The sequence below is a fragment of the Aptenodytes patagonicus genome, unplaced genomic scaffold, assembly GCF_965638725.1.
Source record: "Aptenodytes patagonicus unplaced genomic scaffold, bAptPat1.pri.cur scaffold_64, whole genome shotgun sequence".
In the NCBI taxonomy this organism is placed as follows: Eukaryota; Metazoa; Chordata; class Aves; order Sphenisciformes; family Spheniscidae; genus Aptenodytes; species Aptenodytes patagonicus.
In genome coordinates this window covers 352,505-367,244 of record NW_027472014.1, presented here as the reverse complement: position 1 = coordinate 367,244, position 14,740 = coordinate 352,505, and the positions used below count along the sequence as shown (strand labels likewise).

The window sequence follows — 14,740 nt, the reverse complement described above, 5'->3', positions numbered from 1 at the left end:
TACTCTGCTCTGGTGAGACCCCCCCTGGAGTACTGCATCCACCTCTGGGGCCCTCAGCATAAGAAAGACACGGACCTGTTGGAACGGGTCCAGAAGAGGGCCACGAAAATCATCAGGGGGATGGAACACCTCTCCTGTGAAGAAAGGCTGAGAGAGTTGGGGTTGTTCAGCCTAGAGAAGAGAAGGCTTTGGGGAGACCTTCTTGCAGCCTATCAGTACTTGAAGGGGGCTTATAAAAAAGATGGCGGCAAACTTTTTAGCAGGGCCTGCTGCGACAGGACAAGGGAGAATGGCTTTAAACTAAAGGGGGGTAGATTTAGGCTAGATAGAAGGAAGAAATTTTTTACGCTGAGGGTTGTGAAACACTGGAAGAGGCTGCCCAGAGAGGTGGTGGATGCCCCATCCCTGGAAACATTCCAGGTCAGGTTGGACGGGGCTCTGAGCAACCTGATCTTGTTGAAGATGTCCCTGCCCATGGCAGCGGGGTTGGACTAGATGACCTTTAGAGGTCCCTTCCAACCCAAACTATTCTATGATTCTATGAGTTGGAGGAGGAGGGGTAGAAGGAGAAGGACTGTGAAGAACAAGAAGAACAGGAGGAGGATGAACATGCAGAGGATAAACCTGCAGAGGCGTATGAGGAGGAGGAGGAGAAGGAGAAGGAGGAAGAGGTGGAGGAAGAACTGGATGAAGACAAAACGGAGAAAGAAAAAGAACAGGAGGAGGAGGAAGAACTGTAGGAAGAACAGGATGAAGAACATGAGAAAGAACAAGAAGAGCAGGAAGAGGAGGAGTACGAGGAGGAACATAAAAAGGAAAAGAAGGAAGGACAAGAGGAGGAGGAGGAGGAAGAACAGGAGTTAGAGGAGGAAGAAATGGAGGAAGAGAATGAACAGGAGGAGAAACAGGAGGAGGAAGAAGAGCAGGAGGAGGAGCAAAGGGAAGAGAAACAGGAGAAGATGGGGAAGAGGAGGAAGAACAGGAAGAGAAGGAAAAGGAGGAAGAACAGGAAGAACGGTGGAGGAATAGAGGGAGGAAGAACATGAGGAAGAGAGAAAAAGATGAAGTGGAAGAAGAGGAGGAAGAACAGGATAAGGAGGAGGAGGAGAATTAAAAAAAAGCGTGAGGAGGAAGAAAAAAAGGAGGCGAAAGAAAGGAGGAGGAGAAACAAGAACAGAAGGAGGGAAAGGAAGAAGAGGAGGAGGAAGAAAAGGAGGCAGAAGAACAGGAGGCAGAGGAAGAAGAGCAGAGGAGGAGGAGAAGAAGGAAGAGAAGGAGGATTAGGGGGAAAAGGAGGAGTAAGAAGAGCAGGAGGAGGAGGAAAAGGAGGAGGAAGAAGAGGGAAGAGGAGGAGGAGGAGAAGGAGGAGAAGCAGGAGGAGGAAACACCTCCCAATTCACTCCAGAGTGTCAGCACATCAAAATTCTTGGATGGAGCACCTGCTACATCCATTTGTCCATGGGGATTCACTAAATCCAAGCCTACCGGTGAAGCCATTACTCACAGGAGGCCAAGCACACCCAGAGCCACACCTGTGCAAGGAGAAGACTTCAAGCACATCCGGGGCTGATGGTGACAGTTCCCACCAGCTGTCCAGCTCAGGCAGATGCAGGTAAGATGCCACAGAGGCGGCACCGACTGATTGACACTTCTCTTGCAGGAACAGGATTTACCAGCAGAAGGGAGGCAGGACGAGAGGGCCCATGAGGTTGAAAAGTGCATCAGATAGCTGGTACAGTAACGATGACAACAGAGGGAGAAGGAGATGCAGGTGGTATAGCTGAGACAATGCTTCCCAGGTAACATCTGCCACACAAACACAGAGGCAGGCAGAGGCATTGGGAGGTCGTGGAGAGGGTGAGAAAGGTGCCTGGGAGAGAGGAGAGCACGGGGAGATGGGAGACAGAGATGGAGATGGAGGGGACAAAGCCGGGGTGTTGGAAGTGAGGATGCTTCTGCTGTGCAGGTGCTTGTGAGGTCACTGGTGGCTGAGTAGGTGTTAGGCCAAGAACAGGAACCTGGCTTGTGCAGGTGCTTGTGATCTCACATGATCCCAAGTAGGAGATAGGGCAGGAGGAGGCCCCTGGCTTGTTCAGCTGCTTGTGATGTCACCTGCAGCTGAGTAGCTGTTAGGGCAGGAGCATGCAGCTGGCCTGTGCAGGTGTTTGTGATGTCACATGTGCCTGAGTAGGTTATAGGGCTGGAGTAGGAACCATCTATGTTCAGCTGCCTATTGCGTTGCAAGTGCCTGAGTAGTTGATATGGCAGGAGAAAGCTCCTGGCTTGTGCAGGTGCATCTGATGTCATCGGTGGCTGAGTAGGTGGTAGGGCAGGAGCAGGCCCCTGCTTGTACAGCTGCTTCTGATGTCACTGGTATCTAAGTAGCTTTTTGGGTATGAATGAACACCTGGCTTGTGCAGGTGCTTGTGAAGTCAATGGTGGCTCTGCAGCTATTAGGGCAGGAGCATGCAGCTGGCTTGTAAAGGTGCTTTTGAGGTCACAAGTGCCTGAGAAGGTTTTAGCAGAGGAGCAGGCCCTTTGCTTGTGCAGCTGCTAGTGATGTCATAGGTGGATGAGCAGGCAGGATTGAGCGGGAGCATGCACCTGGCTTGCGTAGGTGCTTGTGATGTCACATGTGCCTGAGTAGGTGATAGGTTAGGAACTGGCCCCTGGCTTGTCCTGGTGCTTGTGATGTCACTGGTGGCTCTGTAGCTGTTAGGGCACAAGCATGCAGGTGGCCTGTGCAGGTGTTTCTGACGTCACATGTACATGAGTACACGAGTACACATGTCTGCACCTGGGACGGGGTAATCCTGGTTATACGTACAAACTGCGGGAGGAGAGGCTGGGGAGCAGCCCTGCGGAAAGAGTTCTGGGGGTTTGGGTTGATGGCCAGTTGAACATGAGTCAACAATGTGCCCTGGCAGCCCAGAGGGCCAACTGTGTCCTGGGGTGCATCAAGCACAGCATAGCGAGCTGGTCGAGGGAAGTGATTGTTCCGCTCTACACTGCACTGGTGCGGCCCCACCTCGAGTACTGTGTGCAGTTTTGGATGCCTCAATAGAATAAGGACACCAGACTATTAGAGTGTGTCCAGAGGAGGGCGACCAAGATGGTGAAGAGTCCCGAGGGCAAGACTTACAAGGAGCGGCTGAGGTCACTTGGTTTGTTCAGCTTGGAGAAGAGAAGGCTGAGGGTGACCTCATCACAGTCTACAACTTCCTCAAGGGGGGCAGCGGAGGGGGAGGTGCTGATCTCCTCTCTCTGGTGACCAGCGATAGGACACGAGGAAATGGAATGAAGCTGCATCAGGGGAAGTTCAGAATGGACGTTAGGAAAAGGTGCCTCACTGAGAGGCTGGTCGGCCGCTGGAACAGGCTCCCCAGGGAAGTGGTCACAGCACCAAGCCTGTCAGAGTTCAAGGAGTGTCTGGAGGACGCTCTTAGTCAGCTGGTTTAGTGTTAGGTAGTCTTGTGAGGAGCAGGGAGTTGGACTTGATGATCCTTACGGGTCCCTTCCAACTCGAGATATTCTTTGATTCTTTGAATCTGGAGGACTGAGAAGCACTTCTGGGAGGATTGCTGGCTCATAGAGCACAACTGTCAGAGGCCTGACTGAATTATTTAATTAGGCCGTGCGAATAATATAATATTACCTATTTAAGTAATCATATAAAATACAACAAATGCATTAATTGCACCCAAGGAGAATTTCATTTAATACTGCCTCAGGAAAAATGAAAAGGAGACAAAGGGCGAAAAACAAAGCGACTGACAGAAGAGGAAGGTTTAATTACATCTCAGGTTATCAATTTGAAGCCTCGTTAGGAGCACTTTAATTACGGTAATTACGATAAGATGTAATTATAATAAACTGCTCCCAATTTGTATTCTATTTCCACTACATAATTTGAAGTTTTTATTGTGATAATACTGTTTGGGGCATCGTTAATGCATAAATGAAGCATTGCTGTTATTAAATAAATAACAGGCACTAATGATGACCAATTAGTGATCTAAAATATGGTTTTAAGATTTAACTTAACTTTTTATTAATCAAATCTAATTTGCACTATTTTTACTTTTATTATAGCTCTCATTGGTACTTAATAATAATTAATTATATTCATAGTAGTAAATATATAGTCTTCCATGACCGCCAGTGAATTGTTTTTAATCTCTGCCTTTAAATGTAGCCATTATAGAGTGACTCATTTTTATTTCTCTTTACGTAAAAATCTAAAGCTTCAATTTCTATTTTTCAATTACTATTTAGTAATTTTTTTAATTACTATTTCGAAGCCGGAGTCATCATTGCCTCTGAACCTACTCAAAGGTATGTTATAATTTAAGCATTAAAGACTCCCGATTCCTTTTCCAATTCTACTTCCGTTTTATATGCTAGAAGTCCATTATTTTGTTTCCAATTGGGAGTCACTAATGCCAGCAATTTATTTAATAATGTCTATGTTCAAATTTAGCTATTAATGACTCCCAATTCATTTTCTATCTTTGTCACTTAAAGTGGGTTTCTGAATTTATTTTTCTTTGATATTACAATACAAATTGGGAATAATTACTGCCTGGTTCGTTAAGTAATCGCTCCAATTAAATTTTGTCGTTCCTCATAAATAATATTTCTTCTAGTTATTTACACTCTAACATTTTAATCATTACTTTACTAAGTGGCATTAACTAGTGCCCATGATGTTTTATTTTAAATTTTTAATTAGTCTTTTATTTTTTTATTTGTTAATATTAACTAGAGTTGTTTCCCTACAGATATTTCTCCCGATTAGTACTCTATATTCTGCTATTTGTAATTTTATAGTACAAATTGGGAGTAATTACCATCTGTAAAGTTTTAATAGTAGCTAGAGTAGATGAGACACATTATTTACTCCCAAAGACTATGCCAGTAGCTGTTTTTCAAGTTTTTATTCTAAATAGTTTCAGGTAAATAATAGGCAGTAAAAATTAAAATAACAGAAACCCAGGAATTTGAATTCCCAGGCAAAACAACCGGAGCACCTGGGTGTGACCAGAGGCAGGACGAGCGCTACGGTCCCGCTCGGCCACTCGACGAGTTTGAGCTTCATCTCCAAAGTTTGAAGCTCCGAGCGCCCGCTCTCCTACAGCTCCGCCACCCCTTTTTTCCAGGAAACCCCAATTCCCAGGGGAACAAACATACGTCTGACAGATACACCGCGATGTCAAATTGTGAGTTGCATGGCTGTGCCATCAACAAGGGCACCTTACTGTCGCTGCTACGCCCACAGGAGCATCCGACCAGTGCAGCACTGTCTGTAACCACTAGCCAGGATACTACAAAATCACCCCTAGCAACGCAATACAAATTACTAACAGCAATCAATAATACAGTGTCAATCAAAGGCAGTGGCAGCAATCAATAACAACAGTCATCAATCATACAGAAACAGTGGATAACAGCAACAACCTTGTAGGTCTGTACCACTGCAGGTTACTATAAACTGATCATTAGTGAAGCCATTTAGCAACAATTTAGCAGCAGAGAAAAGAGATTACTTACATGGAGAGAGAGAGAGAGAGATAACTGACGTCAAGCAAATCAGATTTCAGAAGGGGCCCAACCATCCCAGAGGTTGGGGAGGACAAACAGCGTCACCCCCTGTGCTGTTAACACACCCTCGGTGGTGTGAATGGGGGCCAGGACATACCATATAAGGCAATGCTTGTCCAATGAGTCATGCCCATGAGTCATCCCTCTCATTATCTCTGCTAGGATAGATAGATAGAAATAGGTCTCCTTAAGTAATATTAAAAAAATAATAATAAAAATCAAGTTTCAAGAGTAAAGAACAAGATGGATCCGGAGCAGACCTGGCATCCTGAAAGCCAGGGAGAGAGAGGAACGTGTTTGCAACCACAGGCGTCCTTCTGCATGACTGCAGCCAACTGATGTCATGCTCAGGTTTCTCTGTAGATCTTGGCAAGGATGTTCAGAAGAAAAAGAAACAGAACAAGAACCAGAGAACAAACAGAGTGTGACCTGTGAGCTGAACAGCCAGCTTGATGTAAAACCAGGGAATACTGGCAGCGATCCGATGAGAGGAGCCGGTGTCGACACCTTTTTGCTTCCTGGTGCTGAGAGAGATTGAGGAAAGGATGTAACTGTAAACTGCTGAAAACTGTAGAAATGTGAAGAGAGCATCTGTGGAGAACTTGTCCGCCTGGCCGGCATACTGTCATCGCAGTTATCATTAATGATTGGCATGAGATGATGAAACACTTGGGAAAATTCATTAGCTCCACAAGAACTGAGGTGAGATAGAAACACTCAGGACACTGGCTTGACATTTTTTTCATGCCCAGCTCTGAGCTTAAAGCTGAAAGTGATATTTCCTACTGTGCTGCAGCAGAGAAGTTTCCATATTGCTAAACACCAACCACATCTCCAACCCCTGCCTGGAGACAACATTGCCAACTGGCCAAAAACCTCAAATTATAAAACTCCTGCAGAAATGGGCTTCTCCCTGTTCACGGAAGCTGACAAGGGGAGCAGGCGGTCAGGCAGGAAAGGCGGCCCAGATCTACACTAGCTGTAGATTCTGTGGTTCGGCGTTCCCGGTGGTATTCCCTTTACACCTTGTGCACCTTCCCGCCCGGAACTGAGAGTGACAATACCAGGTTTTTTTTTTTTTTGCAATTATCACATTTGCACAAAGTCCATGCGTGATGTGTTGATCCGGGACACTGGAGGCAGGGAATTCCTGTCACCTCTCGATTATCCAGTTGACTGTTCTCTGCTGCCTGGTGTTCCCAGTCCACGGCTAATGGCAACCCACTTGGTCCCCTATATACCCCGGCACGGCCTGGCCCACTAGGTAGTTCCCCAAATATCGAATGAGATACTTTGTGTAAGTCCCAGTAATCTACTTCAAACCGTTGATGCATCTGTGGGCTCCTTGGGCTCCTTGTCCAGATACGGTCGAACGCAGCGGGCAGGTATCCACCGGGGTCCACGATCTGTGGAAACACAAGCATATCCTCTCCCCCATGTTATAAGATCATAAGGGCCTTCCCATTGGCTATTTTCCAATGACTTGACCCACACCCGAGCCTTTTCTCCTACTGGAGAAGCCGAGTTACAAGATGTAAAGTGTCTCGCTATTACTGCGTTAGGGCTGCCAACGGCTGTCCTGTCTTCCCTTATTGTAAGATGATTTAACACATATATTGCCTTATGGAGGCGGGCTTGCGGTGATTCCCCTAGCATTCCCCCTTTTTGTTTTTGTAGTAGCTGCTTGAGAGTGAGATGAGCCCGCTCAACGATACCCTGGCTCTGAGGGGAATAAGGGATACCAGTGATATGTCGAATGCCCCATTGTGCCAAAAAGGCCTGCGTTTTTGCGCTTATGTACCCGGGCCCATTGTCCGTTTTGATCTGGTGTGGAACCCCTAGAGCAGCAAAGGCCCCTTTCCAGTGCCGTAAAATATCTTTGCTTTTTTCTCCGGTCTCTGCGGTCGCCCATAGAGCTCCGGAGAATGTATCGATGGAAACATGCACATATTTTTGTTTGCCAAATTCTCCGATATGAGTAACATCGGATTGCCAAATCTGTAGGGCCTTTTCTCCTCGGGGATTTACCCCTGTTTGGGGTATGGGAACTAATTGCTGACAGTCAGGACACATTTGTACAATACTTCGTGCCGTGTCCCAAGTCAACCCAAATTGTCGACGCAGCATTCGGGCAGATTGATGGAAAAACTCGTGCGACAATCGGGCTTGTGTAGAAACGTCTGGTACAGGGACTGTCCATACGGGGGCAGCGAGACGATCAGCTCGCGCATTCCCTTCTGATATAAACCCTGGGAGAGAGGTATGGCTCCTCACGTGGAGCACGTAATACGGGTTTACGCGGCGATTCAACAAGTCCCATACCTGTTTGAACATTAAAAACACTGGTTCGTTATCAACTTCTTTGAGCCAAGCCTTTTCCAAGCGCCTGACAACGTTGGCGACGTACTGAGAATCAGTAACCAAATTTAATGGCATCTCCCATTGGCAAAAGACCTGAATTACTGCGTATATTTCCACCAGCTGAGGACTTCCTACAACATGGTGAACTTGATGTTTCCATTCCCCTTTTTCACACCACACTATAACTGCCTTACCTGTTCGTCCTGATCCATCGGTGAATAAGGTGGGTCCTTCGACAGGTACCTCCTTACTCAACAATTCAGGAATTATACTAATTTCCTCATTAAGGGAGAATAATTTGTGAGATGGATAGTGAATTAGAATATGTCCCTTAAAATTTTCCAGCGCTATCTGTAGTTCTAGGCTATTAGCCTCACACCAATTAAGGTGGTCTTTAGTCAGTGGGAGATAAATTGTTTTAAGATCTGTGCCCGTTAATTCCAAACATCGCGCGCGTCCCTTTCGCACAAGCATCGAAAACATTTCCACCCTTGTCACTATTGTTTTTGGTGCTTGATGCGGCAGGAATACCCATTCAATGATGGCTAAGGGATCCTGGGTACCCTTGGTGTCCCATTGGCCTAAGAGGCCCACTGCTTGTCGGGACTGATTTAGGACATACAAGTTAACTCCCAATCCTTCAATTACGCGTTGTGCTTGCCTTTTGGTAAGCGCCTGTGATATTTTTTGTAGCGCTTGTTTGGCCTCTCGTTAATTCTCGTGGAGATGTCAACTCAGGATTACCCTTTAACAACTTGAACAGTGGGTTTAACATGTCATTATCTATTCCCAGCAATGGGCGTACCCAATTGATAGTCCCTACTAGTTTCTGCAAGTCATTCAGTGTTTTAATGTTAGATTGCAAGGTTATGGGTTGGGGCTGTATCGTATGTTCTAAAATCTTCCACCCCAAGTACTTCCACGGGGCTTGCACTTGCACCTTTTCAGGAGCTATTTGCAAGCCGTATGTCTTTAACCCCTGCAACATACCTTTCATAACTGTGACGAGTTCCTTTGGGTCTCGTCCGGCGATTAAAATATCGTCCATGTAGTGATAACAAATTAAGTCAGGATATTTGTTTCTTATGGGCGACAACGCACGCGCAACATACATTTGACATATTGTGGGACTGTTTTTCATGCCCTGGGGCAACACCGTCCAATGATATCGCAGCCTAGGCCCTTGATGGTTTACAACTGGGAGAGAGAAGGCAAATCTGGGAGCATCTTCCGGCACTAAGGGAATCGTGAAAAAGCAGTCTTTCAAATCGATAATCACAATGTCCCATTGACGAGGTATCAATGTTGGTGAAGGCATACCTGGTTGCAATGTCCCCATATCTTGAATCACGGCATTTACTTGCCGTAAATCATGTAGAAGTCTCCATTTGCCACTTTTCTTTTTTATAACAAACACTGGGGTGTTCCAGGCGCTGGTGGTGGGAACCAGATGTCCTTGACTCACTTGCTCGTCCACTAACGTTTGCAACGCGTCGGCCTTTTCCTGTGATAGGGGCCACTGATCCACCCACACTGGCTGATCGGTGAGCCATGTGAGTCGAACGGTGGGCCGAGCGCCAGTGACCCCCGCTAAAAATGTTGATGCGGATCAGCAGTGCCAATCACTAGTCCCCAAGTGCTCAAGACATCTCGTCCCCACAGGTTTAACGGCACAGGAACCACAAAAGGTCGAATAGTTGCAACCTGTCCTTCTGGGCTTACAATCTGTATTTAAGTTGGCACTCTGCCTGGACGTCGACAGGCCTCCGATTCCCACTAGCCCTGTGTTGACCGGGATGGTTTCCCATGATCCAGGCCACTTTGCAGTACTGATGATAGTAACGTCTGCCCCTGTATCTATCATTCCCTTCACTACCAGTTGTTCCGGTTTGCTGCCTTTATTCTTTAGAGTGCAGGTCAAAGTGGGCTGAGTTCTTTGGACAAGCTGAGTCCAAAAAATATTTGGTTCACCTGTGGACCCAAATCCACCAGCTCCCCGGGAAATAGGATCCCGATTACGAACCATACTCTTAAAAGGAACTAGCTGTGCAATCCTACTTCCAGCTGGAATAAATACTGGAGGAGAGGGGGTCCATAGCGACGCTTGCAGCTGTCCCGTATAATCAGAGTCGATAACCCCAGGTAACACAAACAAACCCTGCATAGTAGCACTGGACCTCCCCACCAATAGGGCACTCAGCCCCTGGCCAAGGGGGCCTCTCACATTGAGAGTCTGATCGTTTATAGAGAGATTGGTGGCTGTGGAGACATCCACTCCGGCACTGCCGATGGTTCTGGCCTTGAGGTGATCCAGGCCTGCTGAGACAGTGGTCTCATGGGGTTTTGGGGTTGGGGATTTTGGGGTGGCATTTATGTCGGTGCGCGCCCCCACCTCGCGCTCGACTTCCCGTTTCCCGACAAGGGTCGACTGCGGAGATCGTATTTCGACCGGCATTGATTAACATAGTGCCTCCCCTTGCGGTAGCGTGGGCAAATACCAGGGGGCTGCTGAATTCCTTCTGATCCTCCCTTCTGTACAGGATTCTCAGGACATTGCCGTTTAAAATGCCCCGAGTTTCCACAGCGGAAACACGCTTTGTTACCGGGACGCAAGGCAGCGGCTAAACAGGCTGCAAAAACCTCATTCTTATGTGTAATTGAACCCACACGGTTGCACGCGTCAAGCATGTCTATTATGGTCGGATTTCGCAATGTCTGTAAGACTCTTTTACAGTCCTCATTGGCATTTTCTATAGCCAATTTCATAAGCAATGCCTCTTTGGCTTCAGGATTTTGTATTTGTTTTTGAATAGCTTCTTGGAGCTTGTCGATAAAATCCATATAAGGTTCGTTGGTCCCTTGCTTAATGCTAGTAAAGGATTTTACCGGTCGTCCTGTATCAGGGACCTTTATCATTGCTTGAAACGCAAGGTCTGCTGATTGTCTTAAAATTTCAGGCGCCAGCCGTGCCTGCAGTTGCGGCGTATTGATAGGGTCCTCCCCCATTAACTGAGCGAGTCCCGCGCCCCGTAGCGGGTCTCCCGCTCGCCGTTAAAAGCAGTAGCCGAATCAAGGGGAATTCCCTTTCGTTTTAGCCATGAAAGCAATAGGCGGAGGGTATAATCATCATACTTAATTCCACACTTTTCTAACAGCTTCTTAATAGTACATAGTATAGATTCCTCCTCCTTAGTTAGTTGTGATCCCATTTTAAGTTTCCCAGCTGCTCACCTCTGCTCCAACGAGGCGATGATTCAAAGTTCCGGCTCCAGCTCTTTCCTGAGACTGCTCTGTCTCCCGCTGGCTATGACTCGTTCAGCTGGCTCCCCACCGGTGCTCTGTTCCAGCATTTTCGCCCCACGTTGGGCGCCATTTGTGGGGGTGAAAAGCGGCACGGACTCCGGCAGACACGGCAACCAAAGACCTTTATTGCTCTTTGTTAGCATCTTTTATAGCAAGCAGAAGTGTACACGCGCTACCTGCAGCTTGCAGATAGGTTACAGCCTTGTGTTCACGCGCATCTATGCTCTAGCAGATTGGCCCGTTCTTCCTGATCATGCGAAATGCCTTCATGGTCTTTATCTTGTTTTTCTCCTTCCAGCTGCACATTCCTTTCTCCGTTGTTTTCTGCTTAAGTGCCTTGTCATGCCAGGTGGTACAGTGTTTGCTCATTAAAATCAAACTCAGGAATGTCCGTTAGTGAGATTCCCATCCCCACAACATATAAAGAATCAGATACCACGTTTAGTGGGAAATTTAACCAATGCTCCAACGCCCATATTACTGCGGTCAGTTCTAGCGTCTGCAAGGTGTCTCCCTCCTGTCCCATGAGAGACTGACGGTGCCATTTATCAGCCTCATACCATACACAGACAGCTCTCTTGGACCTCTTTCCGGCATCGGTGTATGCTGTAATACCTCCCGGAATTGGCCCTTCTGTGACCTTAGGTTTCTCCAGCCACTGATTTTGTTTTATTAACTGCCATAATTTCCCCTGAGGTTGTCGAGAATGCACGATTCCCGCATACCCTAGTAACGCCTCTTGGATGGCTAAGGAATTACGCATCCACCATTCCAAGTCTGCTGCGTTAACGGGAATGCTGATAGCGGCAGGCTCTTCTCCTGTTAGTTCTAGAATCCGTGACCGCCCTTTGCGAATTAATTCGCCCACTGCTTCTGGTCTCGTTTGTATGCTAGTAGGGGGTTGCACTCGTAAAAATATCCACTCCAGAATATAAAAATTTTGTTGATTTGCCAATTGTTGTTTCTGTTTACTTCGTTTGCTAATCTGGTCACTTGTAGTCGTATCTATTGTGGTCGTGTCAATGGCATCCGTATCTGTGAACGACTCCCTTGCTGCCCTGTCTTTGTTGTGCCATTGACAAACGACCGCAAACGGTGACTCGGTCAGATTGCAAACCAAAAGTGAAATTGGAAGGTTGAGGATCCGTCGGGTCGTCCAAGCTACAGAAAGTTTGTCCACTATGTTTTGCAACACAGCATAATGTTTAGGTGTTAGCAAAATCTTTTCTGCAGGGTGCGACCCTCGGAGCAGTTCAGTTAGTGGTTTGATAGCTTCACTAGTAATTCCAGCACAGTTACGGACCCATTGAATATCTCCCAAAAGGGTTTGTATATTTGTTAATGTTTTTAACGGGGTTTTTAATGTAAGTTTTTGAGGCCGGATTTTTGATGTTTCTATGGTCCAGCCTAAATATTTCCACGGTGCAGACTGTTGAATTTTTTCTGGTGCCACTACGAGCCCTTTTTCTGCCAACAGTATAGTCAGCCATTGGATATTTTTCGCTGTAAAAGGCTGTTGTTGACAACACAAAATATCATCCATATAATGATAAATAATGGTATTAGCCCACTCCTGTCTCACTGGCTGTAGCGCTTTGGCTACATAAAGTTGGCATAATGTAGGCGAATTTTTCATTCCCTGCGGCAAAACTATCCATTCATATCGATCAGCAGGGTTTGCCTTGTTTATGGACGGAACTGAAAAGGCAAAGCGCTGAGTATCTTGAGAGTGTAAAGGGATAGTAAAAAAACAGTCTTTAAGATCAGTTATCAATATGTGCCTCCCAGCTGGTAACATGGTTGGCGATGGCATTCCAGGTTGTAATGTTCCCATAGGTAACATTTGAGCATTAATTTTCCTGAGGTCATGTAATAACCTCCATTTGCCTGATTTTTGGGGAATTACAAAAATAGGGGTATTCCACGGGCTAACAGAAGGCTTAATATGTCCTTGGGCCAATTGTTCAGCAACTAATTGTTTTGTGATTTGCAATCGCTCTTCGGTCATGGGCCACTGGTCAACCCAGGTAGGATCATGAGAGATCCATGTCAGTGGGGGGTTGCGCGATTGCTCCCCAGTGCCCATAACTAAAAAGGCTTAGTTGTCAGGATGGCCCCTGTCTGGCTTAGTACGTCTCGCCCAATTAAGGCTTCAAGACCGTTGGGAAGGGACAAAACGTGTACCCGATTATTTACCTGCTGTCCCTCTGGGAAGGTTATTTGTATCGGCTCACGGCTACCGTAGGTAGCTGATTGACCCCCTACTCCAGCAACAGCAGTTCCTGCTGGTTCTAGTCTCCACTGCGGGGGCCAAAGTGAATAGCTTATGATGGTGATATCTGCCCCCGTATCCATCATTGCGTTCAACCATACAGTGAGGCCCTGTTGCTGGAGGCTGCCTTTTATCATTGGTCTGTGGTTTAATTTGGCCGAAAAACACACTGCTGTTCCAGTGGAGCCAAAGCTTCCACTGCCCCGCTTCTTCTCACTTGGCAGGGAATAGGTCACTGGGCTCTTAAAAGCAAGAATTTGAGCAATCCGACTTCCCTTGGGCACAAAAAGCGGTGGGTTCAACGTGTAAGCCATTATATAGATTGTCCCTTCATAGTCAGCATCAATAACTCCTGGAATAATAATTAGTCCTTTTACTCCAGCAGAGGAGCGTCCTAATAAGAGCCCCCCTATCTTTTGGTCCTCAGATATCAGTGGCCCATTAGCGTTGCTGGGGATTTTGCAAACTTCAGAATTAGTTAGCATGACCTCTACTGCTGTTTCCAGGTCAACCCCCAGGCTCCCTGCGGTTGCTGGCATGTGGTTGTCGAGAAACCTCTCTGGTTCACGCTTGGAGAGTGCATTTGTTTCTGCACGCGCCCTCTCTTCGCGCTCCCCTTCAGGTTTCCCGAACAGGCCTTTGGAGCATGAGTACCTTTTTGAAACCTGTCACACCAAACTATCGCTCTAAAGTTCCGGCGGCTATGCCCCCTCTCTCCACAACGATAACAGTTTCCTTTAAAAACCTGTGAGGTCTCAGACGATCGCTGCACAGCGGCCGCCAACGGTTGCACCACTTCCCTAATGGTAGTCTGCAATGTAGCAGCCATTACTTCATTCCGTTTTCGAATTTGAGCACGCTCCATTCGCAGGAGCATCTCTTCTATTCCTGCGCTTTTTGGCAGGGTGGCTAATATATTTTTTGTGGCATTGTTAGCGTTATCGGAAGCTAAAATTCGAAACATTTGCTGTTTGTTATCCTCCCCCAAATCTGGATGATCACGTATCGCCCCCCACAAGCGATCGATAAAATGACTATACGTTTCAGTGGCACCTTGCTGTACAGAACTAAAGGATGGAGCGGACGAACCGGGCAAGGCTGAAAAGGCGTCTAGTGCCAGTTTGGCAGACAACTGCAACAAAACAGGAGGAAAAGTTAACTGAGCATTAATATCATTAAACCTTCCCGTCCCCGTTATCATTT

At 46.9% G+C, this 14,740-nt stretch overlaps 1 protein-coding gene across 1 annotated transcript in view; it reads right to left on the bottom strand.

Moving 5' to 3' along the window:
• Positions 1–14,076, bottom strand: part of LOC143173321 (ubiquitin carboxyl-terminal hydrolase 36-like) — a 46,391-nt gene extending 32,315 nt beyond the window's left edge. The window contains 1 exon segment of the mRNA XM_076363537.1: positions 13,462–14,076. Within this exon segment, the coding sequence (XP_076219652.1) occupies positions 13,462–14,076 (615 nt within the window).
• Positions 14,077–14,740: the final 664 nt, after the last annotated feature.